Here is an 18,576-nt window from a genome sequence, read left to right on the forward strand (position 1 = left end):
ATGGTACTTGTGGAGTGGGCTGAACCCAGGTCAAGAGATCATGCATTTGCATTCCTGTTCAATAGCTTCAAGAAGTATTACTTGCCGTACATCTTCCCCCAATGGAACCCCTCCCCAGCTTTATACCATTCTTCTCCAGGTACTTATATTTCTCAAACATTTATTGTTACACTACCTGTCCCTCCATGTTGTACAATTGCCCCCTTCTCCTCCTGAAGCATACATTTTTTTGTACAAAACTCCTCTAAAGTAGAAACATGAACACAGTTTCAGTCAGTAGTGTTTATGAATACAGGTCATTAGGGCAACCCAGTCATTTGGGTAACTGTGCAAAGTCACTAGGCAACCGGTTGTCCCATAACTTCCATGTCAATTTTCCGATAATTTTTTCAAAATGGCTCTAAAGCCATATTATAGATTTTTCTAATATTCATTTTTTTTTTCAATTTTGCTTTACACAGAACTTCAAGTGCCCATGGCAACAATGAACCCAGAGAATGTGAGCACACACATGGTGGGAGCTCGGGAATCAGTGCTCAGGTGGTTCGTAGCCTTCACAGTGCGCTTCAAGAGACAGGAAGAAGGTCAGGAACCCAGTAGCCCCACCTTCACTTCCAAGTCAATGGAGTCCCTCCCCCCTAGCACGACCACACCCGGTATGGGGTCCACGGCAGACATGATGAAAAGCATCAGTAACGACAAGAAGAAGGAGGACTTGCATACGGCTAGTGACATCATCCGCCGAGTGCTGTATTCCACTAAAGAGAATGTGCAGCTTCTTCATGAAGTTTTAAGACAGGTACAGTAGGGCCAGGGCACACTATTATGAGCAGATTGAAGCAAAAGTAGAATAGCCAGCCTGACAAAAGGAAAAGCTGAAGTACTGTACATCCACATTTAACTTGATGATAATTTTCAGGGTTTCAGGCTACCACCTAGGAACCTCAACACCATTCGGCAAGTACTATCAGTCTACCAAGAGTGGATTAAGGTACTAGCTATCATATGAGCAGTAACAAGGAAAAATGCCAGAATTAGAAAGCAATGCTTGCAAGCTAAAAATGTCCAGCATGTCAAAGTTGGCAAGAATGTAATATTATTACACTAAACTAAACAGAATGATGCTTTTTTTGTTTTTTGTTTTTGGTGATATCATCATTTAGACTTTTTTAATCTGAGGTATAAAATCATCAAGCCTTCATTCAACCCTGCTGAGTTGAGCTCAAGAAGATTAATCAACACAATTTTGGAGTTGTATGTTGGGAACCTCCTATAAAAGTAGAGTAGTCTTTTAATTAACTCCTCATACAAATAAGACAAGCAGCTAATGATTAACCCCAAACTACCTGCAATCAACAACAATCCTATGTTTATTAATTTTTCTGTTTCCACATCACCTATTAAATGTAGACCACAAGTTTTTTACAGCTTGGCTGTAGTCTTACCAACTAATATAGTTGTTAAACAAGCAAATAATCATTTATTCACAGCATACAGAGAAGCCCATCTTTATGCAAGAACAAGTGCATGGTGTCACTCTCTCTAGTGATGCTGTTGATTCTAAAAGTGATCTTGCAGTACCAGAGTCTGTGGAGCCTCCTCAGAGCCCAGTCAGGACGTGGTCTTACTGCAGAGCCTTTAGCTTTAACAGAGAGCCAGTATTTGTGCTGCCTAGTGAGGAGGTGCGTGCAGGGCTTCAGGCCAACCTCAGACTCTTCATTCTCCATTCTGCTGAAGTCTTCCTTGCCCCAGAGGACTCTCGTGATCTGGAAAAGCAGGTGAGATGAGTTAGACAATGTCCAAGAGCCTGCCATTCTCTTGGCCTTAGATGACCTCTCTAGTGAATGTAAGTCCTGATGTGATAAAAAAAACATGGAGAAATAGCTGGAAAAAGTTGAGAAGGTCATGTGCAATACTGTAGCTACAGAATTTCAGATTTGTCTGGCCAATACAAAACGCAAATTACATGTTTACAGTTTCTGGTTGCTTTGTTACAGATTATTGTATTACTGGCTGTATGTTTGCAAGTAATTCATCTGTATTTCATAGATTATGTAACAGACTTCATTCTTTCTATATTATTTTCCTAGGTTGATGTTTGCAAGCGGGTGATACATTTGTACCGCAGCATTGTGCTAGAGGTTCAGATGGAACAGGCAACATGGGAGCAGCTGCTGGTTGTACTGCTGGAGGCGTGTCGTCACCTTCTGAGTGGCAATGCGCCTACGGACAAGATGCACTCTCTCAGTGGTCAATTAGCTGCAAGTATACTACAGGTAGGTAGCATTCTTTGCTTAGTGTTCAGTTATCAGTGTCATCCTTTTTTGGAAAGGAAATTTGGAATCTTGCATTCATGTCACCTTGAAGAAAAATGTACAGTCGAAGCTCTCTGAGCGACCGCTCTCGTAAGCGACCATCCCCGATAACGACCACGATCACGAATCACCGATTGAATTGTCACACAAACTCTGTAATTCTAAGCTCTCGTAAGCGACCAACTTATCAGTGCGACCAGCTCCGTTAACGACCACAATTTCAAAACTTCAACTGAGATTTTCTTTTATTTTTAAGCTCTCGTAAGCGACCACAATGATTTTTGGCTTTACAACATCAGTCAACACCTGATAAACATCATATCCAGTGCATGCTGAAATCACATATAAAGCGGAAATGTTGTAATGTTTCACAAAAGCTGCCTTTCCAGTAGGCAATTATTAAAGAATTCCATAATTTCAATTTTCTAACTTCAATTTCAACCATTTCTTTGTCTCCAAAAAAATTACAAGGAATCTCTAGTCCATTGCCAGCTCCATGATTTATCCTTTTTTCAGTTACAATAGCCATCCACTTGTTTGTTGCACGCTGTAGAAATCGGCTAACAAAATACGCCATGCGATAGTCGTAGACGCAGAAGATATTCTCATGACGAAAAGCTTAAGTCTTCGATATAAACAAGCATAACGAGCTACTTTGCGTAGAATTATATGCTATAAAATAAAACAACTCACTCTCATGATAAGTCAAATACCTAGTTTTAAAATCAAGCAATAAACCAAAATATCACAGCGTCGTTATTATCACGGTAACTTTTAGATTCCATTTTAATTAAGCTCCCGTAAGCGACCAACACCTATTCTTCAAGATTTTTAGCGCCCAGTGGTCGCTTATGAGAGCAAGCTCTCGTGAAAGACCAGCTCCGTTAACGACCAAAATTCTCAGTTCCCAAGGTGGTCGCTTACCAGAGCTTCAACTGTTAATGTAAAATGTAAAGAGAAAAGTATTTTTTTTTTGCACCCCTGTATTGTGACCCTCTTAAAAATCCTAGATTCTGTATTTTTTAAGACGCTGTTTGTGACATGGATCCGTGCCAACCTGAAGGTGCCCATATCCCTCAGCCTGTGGGACAAGTGTCTGGATGTGCTCTCTTCCCTCACACACTGGGAGGAGGTCATAGCAGAGTGGAACGTAAGTGTGACGGTTCTGCACCTCAAAGGCTCTTCATCTAGATGTTGGGTGTTCTCTGTGGGGTGGGAAGAGGAAATGTGTGTGTTTATGTAATCCCATCTATAACAAATTAGGAGGAGGTAATGACAGAGTGGATTGTTAGTTTGGTCCTTAATTTGACAGTTTGACCTTAAGCGCAGGGGATTTTAAGCTAGAGATGGAATGTGTCTCAGGACTTTAAGAGGTGGATTCAAATGTCTTGATGTGCTCAAAATGTCTAGAATGTCTGAAATTGTAACCAATCTAGCGAACAACTGTCCCAAGTGGTTCTTGATTGTATATTTGTTTTAATGATGACTTTTGTCTTTATCTCTTAGACTACTCTGCAGACCTTGACCAGAGTACTGGCCAGAACTGTCTATAACCTTGACCTAGATGACCTCCCGTTGGACAGGCTGAGTGAACAGAAGCGTAAACGGCGGCGGCACCAAGTCCAGGACAAGCCCAACTTTGACAAACTAGCCTTCTCCCGTTGGAGTCGAATGGAGAGTCGGGGCACGGGAAGTCCTAAGATGATTCGCTCCTCTCTAGAGGTTAAGAGTGAGGGAATGTCATCTGCACCAGTCACACCAAATATCAAAAGGCCGTCTGCACAGCGAATGTCCTTAGGGGCTCCTCAACAACAACCTGTTATCACTGGACCTCCTGGGGATCTACATGTGGTGGCCCAGACAGAGAGGAGTGCATTTCAGGTGGCGGGTGCAGCTCAGATGCTGCAAGACACGCCTTTAAAGACCAGGAACCAACTACCTTCTACCACTGCTGGTAATAAGTGTACTATACCTAATGGTTAAATGATAGGATAGAATTATTAATATTGTAAAAATATGATTAACCAGGATGATGAAGTAAAACAGATATGAGTCTGAAAACAAAAAGATTGCGATTTGAATGGGTGGGTGTTTTAACATTAGAAATCTTAATATAGAGGGGAACATGGTCACTGTAAAACGTATAATCATATCAAATTTTATAACCATTATGAAGACTTCTAACATCGTATTTACATGATGTTGATCAGGCACAGTGACAACTGAAGAGACTGCTGGACAGTCATTGGTTCCTGAACATAGCACCATAACACGGTCAGACTCACAGCTGCTGAACCGAGACCATACTGATGCCGACACCCTGTCCCAAGGTGACAGCAGTCTAGAAACCTCTGCATCGGGAGCTAAGAGCCAGTCTGCCAGAGAACTGTACTCACGAGGCATCTCTGAAAGCTTGTCGAGTACTGACTTTGAGGAGGATTTGGAGAGCCTGGCAAGTACAAACCTCAGGTCTAGGGATGACAGTGAGAGTATCTCTAGTGCAGATCGGAGGTCACGAGGAGAAAACGAGGTAAGAACTAATAGGTGGCTTAAGACCAGCGGTCTGAGTTCGTCAAGATTTCTCGGAAAAATGATGTTTGGGCGCCCTAGCTCAAAACTCAGTATACTGTGAAAGTTTGAAGCAATTTGGATAAATATTTTTGGCGATAGAAGCCGAAAAGTAATTTTTCGTCTCCCGCACCCGGATTTGAGACAATTTCGTGGTTGTTAGAAAAAGACTAAAAACCGGTTCGCAACGCGTGATAAAACATTTGAAGCTTATATAAACCTAAAGAATGGATAATAAGGATTTCCCAGGCTGAAAGATAAGCTGTTCTGTCAGCACCTTATTATTTTACGCGATTTTATTTTATTTTATGTTTTTAGATGACTTTGAAAAGCCTTGAAATGATCGTGTAATATCGCTGATGAGATGTGGATTTGGCAAAAATGATTGCATTTATCGAAAAGAACATCATTTCTACTTTTGATATGTGAAATAAAATTTAGGGGCAAATAAAATCCGACTTTTTTACAAGCCGAAATATGACCCCCACTTGACCCTAATTATAAACAAATGCCGACTACTGTATCGGGTTTTCCGCATTCAAACAACGCCTTCAAATCTCCAGAAAAACAAGAAAGAGCGTTCAAATCAAAAGAAATATACTGTCGGCAATACTAAAATTTAATGGTAATAATTTCATAGCATTTATTGCATTAAATTGCGATTTTTAGGCTCGCCTGATACTATTTTGTTTGCTATTTTGTTTACGTAATTAAAGCGTGACAAACAAAGCGACAAGCATAAAATACCTCACCATGACTGCAATAAGACTTTTCAGATAATTACTTATTAAAAAGAAAAACGTCCAAAAGAAGAAAATGAGAGTTTTGCATGCTTTTATTTAATTAACAAGCGATACTGACATAATTTTGTACAGTTTTAAATTGTAATTAAACAAAAAGCTTGATCAAATTGTCAAAATTTGCTTATTTCCAAAGCCTTTGTTCAACTACAAATTTGATCAAATAAAAATACAAATTATGCAAGAACGCTGAGACATTTGCGATATTGAGGCCTCTCACGTAAGCTGTTTTCCTTTTTAGTAAAAGAGAGTATTGAAGTGTAAAAACTTACTCTGGTCTTCACAACAGAACACAGGATTACCGACTCAGAAATCTATTTCATGTAACCATGAAAAAAATATAATCGGGACCCAAGAAATCGTGGATTTATTTTGCGCAACTACATCTTCGAATAACATCCACGAGCGTGGCTACAAAAGAAGTTTGCGTCGGGTTGCTCCGGGCACTTGAAGCTCCAGCTCTTTGCAGATAGTGGGAAGGGTGGCCACTGAAAGAAAGGTGAGCCTGGACCTGGAGTACAAGTGGCACAAGTCGATGCCGTTCGCTTCTATTGGGTGATTTAGTTGGCATTCATCTAGGATGGCAGCTCTCGTACGGAAGTAGGCGGCTGCCTCCTCCGCAGCCTCTACTGCCTCCGCACCCTGTGTCTTTTTCGGAAATAATACACCTATACATGGCCCGGTTATAGGAACTCGTTGATTTAATCGGCGTTCCCCTGTATAGAGATGCAGCTTGTTGATTCTATCACTTCATTCCCAATTAATGGTACGCTCCCCTCCTCCCCCCGACTACTTTTTGGTGGTGGCCAAGCTTGCCGGGAAGGGGGACCCCGATAAAAACAGACGGGGGTGATCGTCGGCAAAATTGATTGTAACCCGTTAGGGATGGTACTTTAGGCGTGGTCAACAGAAATTATTTCCTCTAAGAGATGGAAAATTGGGTGAGGTCGAAGGAATTTTTGCCCCTAAGGGATAGCAGAATCGAAAAAAACCGTTTAACACCACCTTAGGAATAGCAATTAATCGAAGTTTATACCCTAAGAGATAACAGAATGAAAAAAAAAAAACGTTTAACACCAACTTAAGAATAGCAGTTGGTCGAATTTTACACCCTAAAAGATAGCAAAATCTGAAAAATCCTCCAACACCCCCTAAGAGATGGCAGTTGGTAGACATTTTATACCCTAAAAGATATGACGATTACCACCGTCTACATTTTTAGAGAGTCCCCCCCCCCCCCCCCCCTCCGGGCAAAGATATGCATTCCCCTTCTTTGTCAAACTCGCATTTGCCGTATAGTGTGTGCCGGTCTAACCAAGCCAAGCGTGTATAGCCTTTCACGCACTGGACAGCTGAATAGCTTTGTGGTAGGCTCTTCCTCGTTGCTGACTGCGGGTTCTGGCTCAGCAGCGTTCGCCCTGCGCTCGACAGCACGCTTGATGTCATCGAATTCACCGTCACTGAACGACCCCGGAAACGTTGAAATCGATTGGTCAGGATGCGGCTTGAAGGCTCTCTCTCCTCTTCCCCTCCCACTCCTCTCCTCTTCCCCTCCCACTCCCCTCGTGGCTATAATACACCGGGTAAACGCCCCCCCCCCCCCTTATTGAAGGCTTTTCAAATATAATTATTTTTCCAAATGGTACCTATGGTTGAGCAAGCCACACCTCCTCAGTCCTCTGTTCCTATGATCTCCTGCCTGAGACTTTGTCAAAGTAAAGAAGCGCTTATAGAGAGTAATTACCTGCTTGCAATAAGCGTTTACTGCACCTTACGCGCAATGATAGAATCCTGCGTTGTCTTGCTTGTAGTATGCCGGTAAAGTGAATAATGAAAGCGATTTTTCACTGGTTAACAAGCCAATCGATTGGCTAGGACAAAATTTGGACGGCTGTTTATCCCGGCCAGACAAATTTTGTCCTCCTAGTGCGATTAGGCCCTAAGTTAACGCGCGAAAAAATGAAAACAGAAAAGTCACCTCAAAATTTACCTAGGGAGGTTTTTTGGACATATGCTCCGTGACAAGAATGGAATTTTTTTGGTAGTATTGAAAACAATAGTAAAAGCATCAACTGTTATTTTTTCTTACTTTCTTTTTATAACTCAATTTACCTGGGGAATGGAAATTGGTTGGTTATATCATAAACAATAGTAGAAAAGCTTCAACTGTTATTTTTTTTTTATTTCTTTGTATGAACGCTTGTTGAATAGATTTACTCCTCGAATTTGCATAACAACACGACAGCAGAAGATGGTACGCGTTTCTAGTCCACGAAAGTAGGGAACGAAAGAAAATATTATAATGCTTATAGAACGAGGGATGGATAGAAATAAATATAGGACGATTTAAGAATAACTTTCGTGGGAAAAAGTTTTGTGATGCTCATGAAGCGGAAGAATAAAGAACCGGAAGTTTTTAGTGCCGATAATAATTATCATGCATGGGGATTGTACTTTAAAATGTTATGAAAATATTATCTTGAAAAGCATATAAACATCAGAGAGACAAGAATATTTGATCAAATACCAGTATTTTCAAGAATTATATTGCATCCTTTTTTGGGGGAGTTTTAATTGTTATTTATAAGTTTTTGGAAGCGAGGCATTAAAAAGTGAGTGTCGGCATTTGTTTATAATTAGGGTCAAGTGGGGGTCATATTTCGGCTTGTAAAAAAGTCGGATTTTATTTGCCCCTAAATTTTATTTCACAAATCAAAAGTAGAAATGATGTTCTTTTCGATAAATGCAATCATTTTTGCCAAATCCACATCTCATCAGCGATATTACACGATCATTTCAAGGCTTTTCAAAGTCATCTAAAAACATAAAATAAAATAAAATCGCGTAAAATAATAAGGTGCTGACAGAACAGCTTATCTTTCAGCCTGGGAAATCCTTATTATCCATTCTTTAGGTTTATATAAGCTTCAAATGTTTTATCACGCGTTGCGAACCGGTTTTTAGTCTTTTTCTAACAACCACGAAATTGTCTCAAATCCGGGTGCGGGAGACGAAAAATTACTTTTCGGCTTCTATCGCCAAAAATATTTATCCAAATTGCTTCAAACTTTCACAGGATAATCATGGTCACCCATACCTATTACCATTTTAATTTTGAGCTAGGGTACCCAAACTTCATTTTTCCGAGAAATGTCGACGAACTCAGACCGCTGGTCTTAATTATGCTGTTATGGTACTATGCATGCTCTCATTAGTTGATAAGTGGCCATACATCCTGGTACAGCCCGCTCTGAAACAAAGCAGCACCTTGACATATTGGATGGTAAAATTAGCTCCCGTAAGGCCTGTGCACTTGGTCTATAAGGGCCATTTAGTTAACTCTTTCATGTTGGCCGGGTTGGATTTAACTCATTTACTGCTTTTCTCTTACACTTTGCAACCAGTCAGAGGACGTCAGCACTTACTCTAAGCCAGAGTTTGACTCCTCCCCTCCCCATTTCCATCCATCCCCGGATTCAGCACATCTAAGGAGGGAAGACACATCTAAGTCTGCAGAATGGTTTAACATGAGCTTTGAGCCCGAGACTGGCAGTAATTATACTGCCAGTGATTTGTACCAGGGATTGTCAAGAATCAGTGAGTCAAGCCTGGAAACCAAGTTTGATGAGGTAGGAAATAGGGACCGAAATCAACGATAGACAATGATGACAGAAATCAATTGAGTTACATAGAGAATTAATTGACCTCATGTGGAAATGTTCTATGACTGAAACATTTCATCTGCTTTACAAAGTCCTAGGGCCAGATCATAGAAAGCGGATTAGCGCCAACCCAGGAATAAATGCAGCTTGACACTTGATTGGATAAAAAAGGCATTTATCCCTGGGTTAGCGTTAACCTACTTTTTAGGAACCCAGCCCTGACGTGAAAACTCCAACTTTTATGGTCTACCAAGGACACTAGGTGTTTTACCTGTAATCTTTCTGACATGGGAATCAAGTCTTCCTATGAGCATCGGTCGGTCTCGTGGCTGCTGTCAGCATAGGCTGCAATTGTGGTTAGCAACAATAACAGGGCTCAAAGTTAGCGACAAAAAGGGCCAGATCAGAATATGTGCTTTTAAATGCTCTATGATACTGTACATCATATTTTAACACATATTGGAGAAAATTAATTTTTTTCTTATAAAATGAGCTTCAAAATGTGTATACATATGCCAAGTCTGTTACTAATCTGAGGATCTACTATTGAATTAACTAAAATCCCATCCCACTAAAATTCAGCTGTGGATCTTAAATTCCAAAAATGGTCACACGTCTAGCAATATCAAGATCTTTGAGCCCTGAATAAGAACATAAGAAGATGACAAGAAGGTGATGTGATGCTTTGCTCAAGATGCAATTCCTTTCCCTTGTTGTACAGGCCAGTAAGGGTTCGACCTTTCTTTTCCTTGTGGTACACGCCAGTAAGGGTTCGGCCTTCCTTTCCCTTGTTGTACACGCCAGTAAGGGTTCGACCTTCCTTTTCCTTGTTGTGCACGCCAGTAAGGGTTTGACCTTCTTTTTCCTTGTTGTACAGGCCAGTAAGGGTTCGACCTTCCTTTTCCTTGTTGTACACGCCAGTAAGGGTTCGGCCTTCCTTTCCCTTGTTGTGCACGCCAGTAAGGGTTCGACCTTCCTTTTCCTTGTGGTACACGCCAGTAAGGGTTTGACCTTCCTTTTCCTTGTGGTACACGCCAGTAAGGGTTCGGCCTTCCTTTCCCTTGTTGTGCACGCCAGTAAGGGTTCGACCTTCCTTTTCTTTGTTGTACACGCCAGTAAGGGTTTGACCTTCCTTTTCCTTGTTGTACACGCCAGTAAGGGTTTGACCTTCCTTTTCCTTGTTGTACACGTCAGTAAGGGTTCGACCTTCCTTTTCCTTGTTGTACACGCCAGTAAGGGTTCAGCCTTCCTTTTCCTTGTTGTACAGGCCAGTAAGGGTTCGACCTTCTTTTTCCTTGTTGTACACACCGGTAAGGGTTCGACCTTCCTTTTCCTTGTTGTACACGCCAGTAAGGGTTCAGCCTTCCTTTTCCTTGTTGTACAGGCCAGTAAGGGTTCGACCTTCTTTTTCCTTGTTGTACACGCCAGTAAGGGTTCGACCTTCCTTTTCCTTGTTGTACACACCAGTAAGGGTTCAGCCTTCCTTTTCCTTGTTGTACAGGCCAGTAAGGGTTCGACCTTCCTTTTCCTTGTTGTACACGCCAGTAAGGGTTCGACCTTCCTTTTCCTTGTTGTACACGCCAGTAAGGGTTCGACCTTCTTTTTCCTTGTTGTACAGGCCAGTAAGGGTTTGACCTTCCTTTTCCTTGTTGTACACGCCAGTAAGGGTTCGACCTTCCTTTTCCTTGTTGTACACGCCAGTAAGGGTTCGACCTTCCTTTTCCTTGTTGTACAGGCCAGTAAGGGTTCGACCTTCCTTTTCCTTGTTGTACACGCCAGTAAGGGCTCGACCTTCCTTTTCCTTGTTGTACACGCCAGTAAGGGTTCGACCTTCCTTTTCCTTGTTGTACAGGCCAGTAAGGGTTTGACCTTCCTTTCCCTTGTTGTACACGCCAGTAAGGGTTTGACCTTCCTTTTCCTTGTTGTACAGGCCAGTAAGGGTTTGACCTTCCTTTTCCTTGTTGTACACGCCAGTAAGGGTTCGACCTTCCTTTTCCTTGTTGTGCACGCCAGTAAGGGTTCGACCTTCTTTTTTCTTGTTGTACAGGCCAGTAAGGGTTTGACCTTCCTTTTCTCATGCTCGAGGATCCAGTGTAATTTGCGGGCGCGCCCAAGTACGCTGGATCCTCGAGCATGTCCTTTTCCTTGTTGTACAGGCCAGTTACTGTTCGACCTTCTTTTTTCTTGTTATACAGGCCAGTAAGGGTTCGACCTCAGCAGCTGAGTGCATGTCCACTCCAACATATGATGAGGTGCTTGGTGAAGGTGGTGAGGAGGCAGAAGAATACTCAGCCCTAAACCCGGAGAGCAGGTTCTCTCCAGCAATTGGCAACCAAGGTACAGTATAGTCCCAGAAAAATTTTAATGTTTTAGTCAACCCTGCTAACTAGAAGTCGGCAAACTTGAATTCCCCGCTAACTCGAACTAAGTTCGATTCCCCTTGAACCAAAGTTTGAGTCATTTTTACTCTGCTAACTTGAATTCCCCGCTAACTCGAACTGATTTTTGCTTCCCTTCAGAGTTCGAGTTAGCAGGGTTTTATTGTATTTGTATAACGCAGATAAACCTCACGAGACATGATAAAAATGTGCTTCACTTATGCGCTTTTACTCAGAATGTAGATATGGACTGCTTCACACAGTTAACAATTTTGAGTGTGGGTTAGGGTGTAAGCACTGTCACTGAAGATGGGTACCAAGGGTCAGAATCCCAAGTAGTCTTTTACATCCCACAACACAGGCTAGTGGAGTGTAGTGAGAGATAGGATGTCCAGCATATAAGAGATTCATAGTCCCTAATGCAAAGAGCCAGGAAAAGCAAAGACGTGCCATGGATCTGACAAAACGTAAAATTTAGTGCCTCCTTTATACAAAATACCTTGAGATAATGAACCAGTAACACCCAAGTTGCAAACGTCTTGTACGCCCATAATGTGCTGGTTTAACTAGTTATAAAACATGATTCTCATAGCAGTATTTCATTGTCTGGCTAGAATTCTCCGAAGATCTCCCCCCTTCTTACCGGAGCCCATCACCCTCACTAGCTGAGACACGAGAAGAAATGTTAGACTTGGACGGGGATCACGCCGTGGGAGAGGAGATCAGTGTTTTGGCAGGCGGCATTCGTGAGGGCTGGGGACCTGTGGCTGCTGTGGCATTATGGAGAAGGATGCTGGGAATCCTCGGGAATGTCAATCAAATCAAGAGTCCATCGATACATGCCAAGGTTATAGAGTGCCTTATTTCCACCTGGAATATGCTCGCCAAGGTATGACCTGTTACATAACAACGGCAATAAAACGGGAGCTCTGATTGGTAAAAACAGCTGGTGATTATAGTACACACACATGTTTGTTGTTTGTGTGTGCGCGGTTTACTAAAATTAATTTAGTTGTTGTATAAAGCAAATAGATCTAGTTCCTTATTTGTCTGTCCTCTAATAATCCATGACTGTTGTTCATGGCGTGTGCCATCAACAACGGTCAAACACTCTGTTAGTCATCCTTGGATTATAAGATGAAACTCACAAAAAATGTGACCAATTTGTTCTCCATTCACTGTTGTTTAGACCTCCCACAAAAGGAGTTCCGTTCAGTAGCACACCTCGGACACTTTACAAAGACGTGATCCCCAATTCTTTAGTAAATCTCTATTGATAAAACCACAATTTACCGGCCTTCTCCAATGGTCCATTTTCCCGTCCAGTGTGTTTCTGTTACAAAAAGGTTCTGCCATACTCTTAAAATATCAAAGATACTCACTTACAGGAGCTTGGTATTGTTAAAGAGATTAAAATTTTAATTCCTTTGTTCTACCTGTTAGTAATGAATGTAGAATTTTTTCTACTTTGCCTATACCATCCAAACCTGAGAATATACAGCACATAAGAAAAACAGGACTAGAACCAAGCTAAAACAGTTATATTGTGTTAGCCATATATCATTCTTTCCATATATTTTCGAAAAGTGGCATTTTTATTTCGTGATAGGTACGAATGAACCAAGGTATTTCATTGGATAACAAGTTTACTCCCGCTGTACCAGATCTATTACCTCCTCTTCAGTACTATGCCACATGGGTGTTTGAGGTACACACAAATTCATTGTTGCATGTCTCATACCACCTAATTTTGTCTGTCAATGATTGCGTGCAAAATACTTGATCCACTTTACATGACCATAGTTCCTATGTGCTCTTTGATTTGTGTTCAACTCAATTTCCAGGCAGCATCATTGTTGATGCCACACAAGTTTAAGAGTGGTCGCCTACTAGCATACCAGCTTATCTGCACAATGACTGTCCGGCAGCATGATACCGCCCTATCTCAGGAGTACCTCACACACTTCTATCGGCTCATGCACATTGGTCTTACAGGCACTGACCAGGTAGAAGAACCTCACACACTCTAATACCATCTCATGCACATCGACATCACTGACTAGGTGGGGTATCTCGTACGCTTATACCACCCTGTGCACTTCCGTATCAGTGACCAGGTAGAAGAACCTCACACGCTTTTACCTTCTCATACATATCGACCTCACTGACCAGGAAGAGTATCTCACACACATTTATACCAGCTCATTCACACACCGGCCTCATTCGTACTTATACCACCAGATTACAAATCAACCTCACTGACCAGTTAATAAAACCTCATACACATACTATTTCATTCGAATCGACTTCACGGACCAGGTTGGATTATCTCACACACTTATAACACTTCATGCTTATCGATCCACACTCCAAGTTCTCATGAAAGCCTTTGTTTCTTTAGGACGTCATAAGTGTCATTATAAGGAACTGCAGCAAGTTCTTCTCGATGATGCTGCCCTGCTCCACTCTTCTCATTCTAGACTTTATTCAGGCCGCAAACACTATCTTCATCAACCAAAACCTGGAGGTAAAAGTCTTAGCTTGATTCAGTTCCTTTGTACACGCCCCCCTTGTTACCCATATAGCAGCCCTCAGCTCCTAGGTTGACTTATTCTCTTCGCATTTGACCAGTATTAGGTGATTGCTCTAACCTCCTGATGATAAACGTACTAGTAGAACACACGTCAGTCTGTTTAACACATTAAATAGCTCTATAAGATATCCTATTGTTACGTTTTACAGCTAATATTTTGTTAACATTTATTTTCTTTGCTCCTATTTTTCTACCTTTGCCATCGTTTGAGTATCTTCTTATTGGCCTGTAGGTTATACAATATTAACTTTCCTTTTCACCCCAGCATTCTATCTACTGCCATACCCACTACCCCCCCATAAGTAGCCACCCTTTCACCTCAGCTTTATCAAACGCTTCAGGAGTGTTTATGGCCCCGCATCAGGTGCTGATACATCAACGTTATCACTATGCCGCCTTCATCAGTTTGAAATAACTGAGTACCTTTTCCTAAAAAGGCAGCATTGCCGAAATATCAGCAGTGACTTCAAATAGTTCTAAATCTGGCAATTCATCAGAGATAAAGTGATACCTCCCCTTCCATTTTCATTTGCTGTTACTCAGCCTCATCTGTTTTATCGAAGTAGTCGTGATAAATAAGTAATATTATGTCTTGTAACAGCTTCCGCGTGCAGAGGCAGTGACTCTGATGGGATCTTTACTGTGTTACCCCAATGCATTTCCAAACATGCCTTTGCACCAGCCTGGGCACCAGACAAACGAATACCAACCAACCAGTACTGGTAAAGACATCAAGGTAGGCAATAGACCAGGATAAACACCACCCAAGTATCCCTGGAATGCATGCCAACCAGTACTGGTAAAGGCATCAAGGTAGGCAATAGACCAGGAAACACACCCCATCCGATTATCCCTGGAATGTATGCCAACCAGTACTGGTAAAGACATCAAGGTAGGCAATAGACCAGGAAACACACCCCATCCGAGTATCCCTGGAATGTATGCCAACCAGTACTGGTAAAGGCATCAAGGTAGGCAATAGACCAGGAAACACACCCCATCCGAGTATCCCTGGAATGTATGCCAACCAGTACTGGTAAAGGCATCAAGGTAAGCAATAGACCAGGAAACACACCCCATCCGAGTATCCCTGGAATGCATGCCAACCAGTACTGGTAAAGGCATCAAGGTAGGCAATAGTCCAGGAGACACACCCCATCCGAGTATTCCTGGAATGCATGCCAACCAGTACTGGTAAAGGCATCAAGGTATGCAATAGACCAGGAGACACACCCCATCCGAGTATTCCTGGAATGCATGCCAACCAGTACTGGTAAAGGCATCAAGGTAGGCAATAGACCAGGAGATACACCCCATCCGAGTATCCCTGGAATGCATGCCAACCAGTACTGGTAGAGGCATCTTTGGTATCCATGTATGCTGTAAAGATTTCGCATGTTTAACCTGAACTTCAACCATTTCACAGGAGAAGCTGATAGTTGCGCTGCTGAGAGCTGCAAAACTTGACCCTTCAGTCACTGCAAGGTACTGTTGCCACAGAATATGCACTTTTATTACTATTATATTAATTCAATACTATAAACTGTGTGCGTGTACCTTCTCTGAAATCTCTTATCAATTCCGTAATCAAGTCCCTGTTGTTAAGCGCCTAGAACGTGGTTGGTGTAAGCCGCAATACTAGTGCACCTAACATCTGCTGTTTGTGTCATTTCAGGTGTATAGCGTTGAACTCTTTGGGCGTGTTTTTGGTTGAGGAGCTGGTTCACTGCAAGGGACATCCTCGAGTGCATGACTGCATCTGCGTCTTGCTCCAATCAACCACGGTAAGCACATTACTTTTGCTAAAATTCTGCTAGAATATCAAAACGAACAATAGAGAAAACATAGAACGACCTATACCATATCATAAGCAATTCTTACTCGTCTAAATTATACTGTTCGCAGTTCAGTCTAAATTTTAGTTACTGAGATCTTAAAAAGCTTCACAGACTCATTATTAAAGAATTAAGGATACCATTTCATGTCTCAATTTCATGTCTCAATTGCCTTCAAAGACTCATGAGGATACCTTTTCGTGTCTCAATAGCCTTCAAAGACTCATGAGGATACCATTTCATTTCTCAATAGCCTTCAAAGACTCATTATTAAGATACCATTTCAAATCTCAATAGCCTTCAAAGACTCATGAGGATACCATTTCATGTCTCAATAGGCTTCAAAGATTCATGAGGATACCATTTCATGTCTCAATTTCATGTCTCAATTGCCTTCAAAGACTCATGAGGATACCATTTCATGTCTCAATAGCCTTCAAAGACTCATGAGGATACCATTTCATTTCTCAATAGCCTTCAAAGACTCATTATTAAGATACCATTTCATGTCTCAATAGCCTTCAAAGACTCATGAGGATACCATTTCATGTCTCAATAGCCTTCAAAGATTCATGAGGATACCATTTCATGTCTCAATAGCCTTCAAAGATTCATGAGGATACCATTTCATGTCTCAATACCCCTGATTTTGCCAAACCCTTGTCTTTCCCACCTACTTATTGCCATTTGACAAATGGTTCTTGAGGACAGTGACCGTTGAAGGTAGTTTTTTTCCCTTGTAATCTAAGCTTCCGGGGATAGCTTGGTAAGTAGGACAGTAACAAAATCGAACTCGAACTTTGTATGAGTGTTATTGTTTTTTCTCTTTTATCCCAGTTCCACCACAAGACCGTGTCCACCTTGGCTATTGACCTTCTTCACATGCTTTCCCAGTATACCCAGGAGTTGTGCGCATTTGACAGTGAATTGCCAATCAAAGTTGTAGAGGTACCATTCACAACCATGCGCGATGTCTATAAAATTGCTTCGTATTATAGCCAAATTCGGTGTTGCCCGACCTCACAGAATCCAAATCTCCTTTCTTCGTTTGGGAATAGCGCGTAGTCAATCAAACCAAACAATCAAAACCAGACAAACCGCCCCCAAAGCTTGTGTCTGACTACGCGCTATTCCCAAACGAGACAGATTTTGGATTCGCTGAGGTCGCGCAACAACGAATTTGGCTGTAAAGGGGCTATGCCACTTGTTTTCCGTGGGCCATGGTTTACACAGCTATACGGCATTAAGAGAAAGGTTAAAGCTAGTCCACATTTTCTTTGTTATGCTCTCGATATAATAAGAGAATCGAGGCCCACGCTAAATTAAGCACGTACAAACTAGATACACATCTGATGTGTTTCCTATAACTTAGTTTGTTGTCTCACTATCAGGAGATTGACTGGATACACAACTGCTGTTGCTGCCTGTTTAACTTTGTCTGTTGTTGTTAGGTGATGTGCCACACTGTGACAAGTCTACTTCCAGGAGGAGAATTTGCTAGCGTTCAGGAGGAGAACTCTGTGAGTGCTTAAAGGTCAACGCGTATTTACTATGCTGAAGCGCTAAACTAGCTGTGCTGAATGTAATCTTTATTGAGTGATATTGTGCTTAGGAAGAGAACTCTGTAAGGGTTTGCCCTTTCCATGCTCAAGCGTATCTGCTGGTGTAAAAAAAATTCTGTCAGCCGCTATTTCGATTGAGTATCGATTTTCCTCAGCTAATTTGGGCAAGCTACTGCGAGATTTCAAGTTTGTATTTGTTAAACTGAATATAAAGCTTTTTTTAGATATAGCTTTACATAATTTCTCTTCAAATATTAAATAAAAACAATAACAAAAGTGTGACTAATGCCCTCGCCTACTCATAGATTTATATCTCACATTGCCCCTTGCAGAGTTTTTTTCTACAGCTTGACTTAAGTCTTCTTAGTTATAGCATGCGTCTGAATAGAGCCGTTTAATTTGAACTGTTTCCATTCTCTTTTGTCAACTTGTCTTGATAGGTTGGGCATAGCGTTTTTAATAACTTTTATCCTGTATTAAAAATACTATGAAGGTTCAGGAATTTGTGTCAAAGGAAAACATCCCAGATTGGGATAGCGTGCGGCATTGGATCTGGCACATGGGTACAGGAGGATATGTTGACGTTCCTTTTACCTGTATATGCTAGTATGTCGTTTATATTCCGCAGATTTTGGTGTCTGTGATTCTCTGCTTACTGGATTGGGTGATGGTTATACCAAGTGCGAAACTAATGGCCAGGAAAGGGGAGGAGAATCGCTCAACTCTTTCAAGAGTTTTCCAGGTAACTTAGACTCACTTATTTAAATAATGCACTATGTTGAAAAAAAAACACACACACACACACGCATATACAGTGTAGCCCGTTTGACCCCAAACCTCGAGCGGGACGAAAAGCAATTCTA

The 18,576-nt window shown here is 41.6% G+C and overlaps 1 protein-coding gene across 1 annotated transcript in view; it reads left to right on the top strand.

Moving 5' to 3' along the window:
* LOC5504450 (ral GTPase-activating protein subunit alpha-2) overlaps positions 1–18,576 on the top strand; it is a 35,204-nt gene that overhangs the window by 4,036 nt on the left and 12,592 nt on the right. The window contains exons 8-27 of the mRNA XM_048730111.1: positions 1–139; positions 462–799; positions 920–991; positions 1,491–1,778; positions 2,091–2,276; positions 3,343–3,465; positions 3,822–4,269; positions 4,526–4,845; positions 9,088–9,312; positions 11,541–11,682; positions 12,338–12,612; positions 13,333–13,431; positions 13,568–13,729; positions 14,125–14,250; positions 14,918–15,052; positions 15,743–15,801; positions 15,992–16,100; positions 16,989–17,099; positions 17,603–17,671; positions 18,342–18,455. Coding sequence (XP_048586068.1) covers positions 1–139; positions 462–799; positions 920–991; positions 1,491–1,778; positions 2,091–2,276; positions 3,343–3,465; positions 3,822–4,269; positions 4,526–4,845; positions 9,088–9,312; positions 11,541–11,682; positions 12,338–12,612; positions 13,333–13,431; positions 13,568–13,729; positions 14,125–14,250; positions 14,918–15,052; positions 15,743–15,801; positions 15,992–16,100; positions 16,989–17,099; positions 17,603–17,671; positions 18,342–18,455 — 3,540 coding nt within the window. The remainder of the gene's footprint in view (positions 140–461; positions 800–919; positions 992–1,490; positions 1,779–2,090; positions 2,277–3,342; positions 3,466–3,821; positions 4,270–4,525; positions 4,846–9,087; positions 9,313–11,540; positions 11,683–12,337; positions 12,613–13,332; positions 13,432–13,567; positions 13,730–14,124; positions 14,251–14,917; positions 15,053–15,742; positions 15,802–15,991; positions 16,101–16,988; positions 17,100–17,602; positions 17,672–18,341; positions 18,456–18,576) is intronic.

The sequence above is a fragment of the Nematostella vectensis genome, chromosome 7 (assembly GCF_932526225.1).
Source record: "Nematostella vectensis chromosome 7, jaNemVect1.1, whole genome shotgun sequence".
NCBI lineage: Eukaryota > Metazoa > Cnidaria > Anthozoa > Actiniaria > Edwardsiidae > Nematostella > Nematostella vectensis.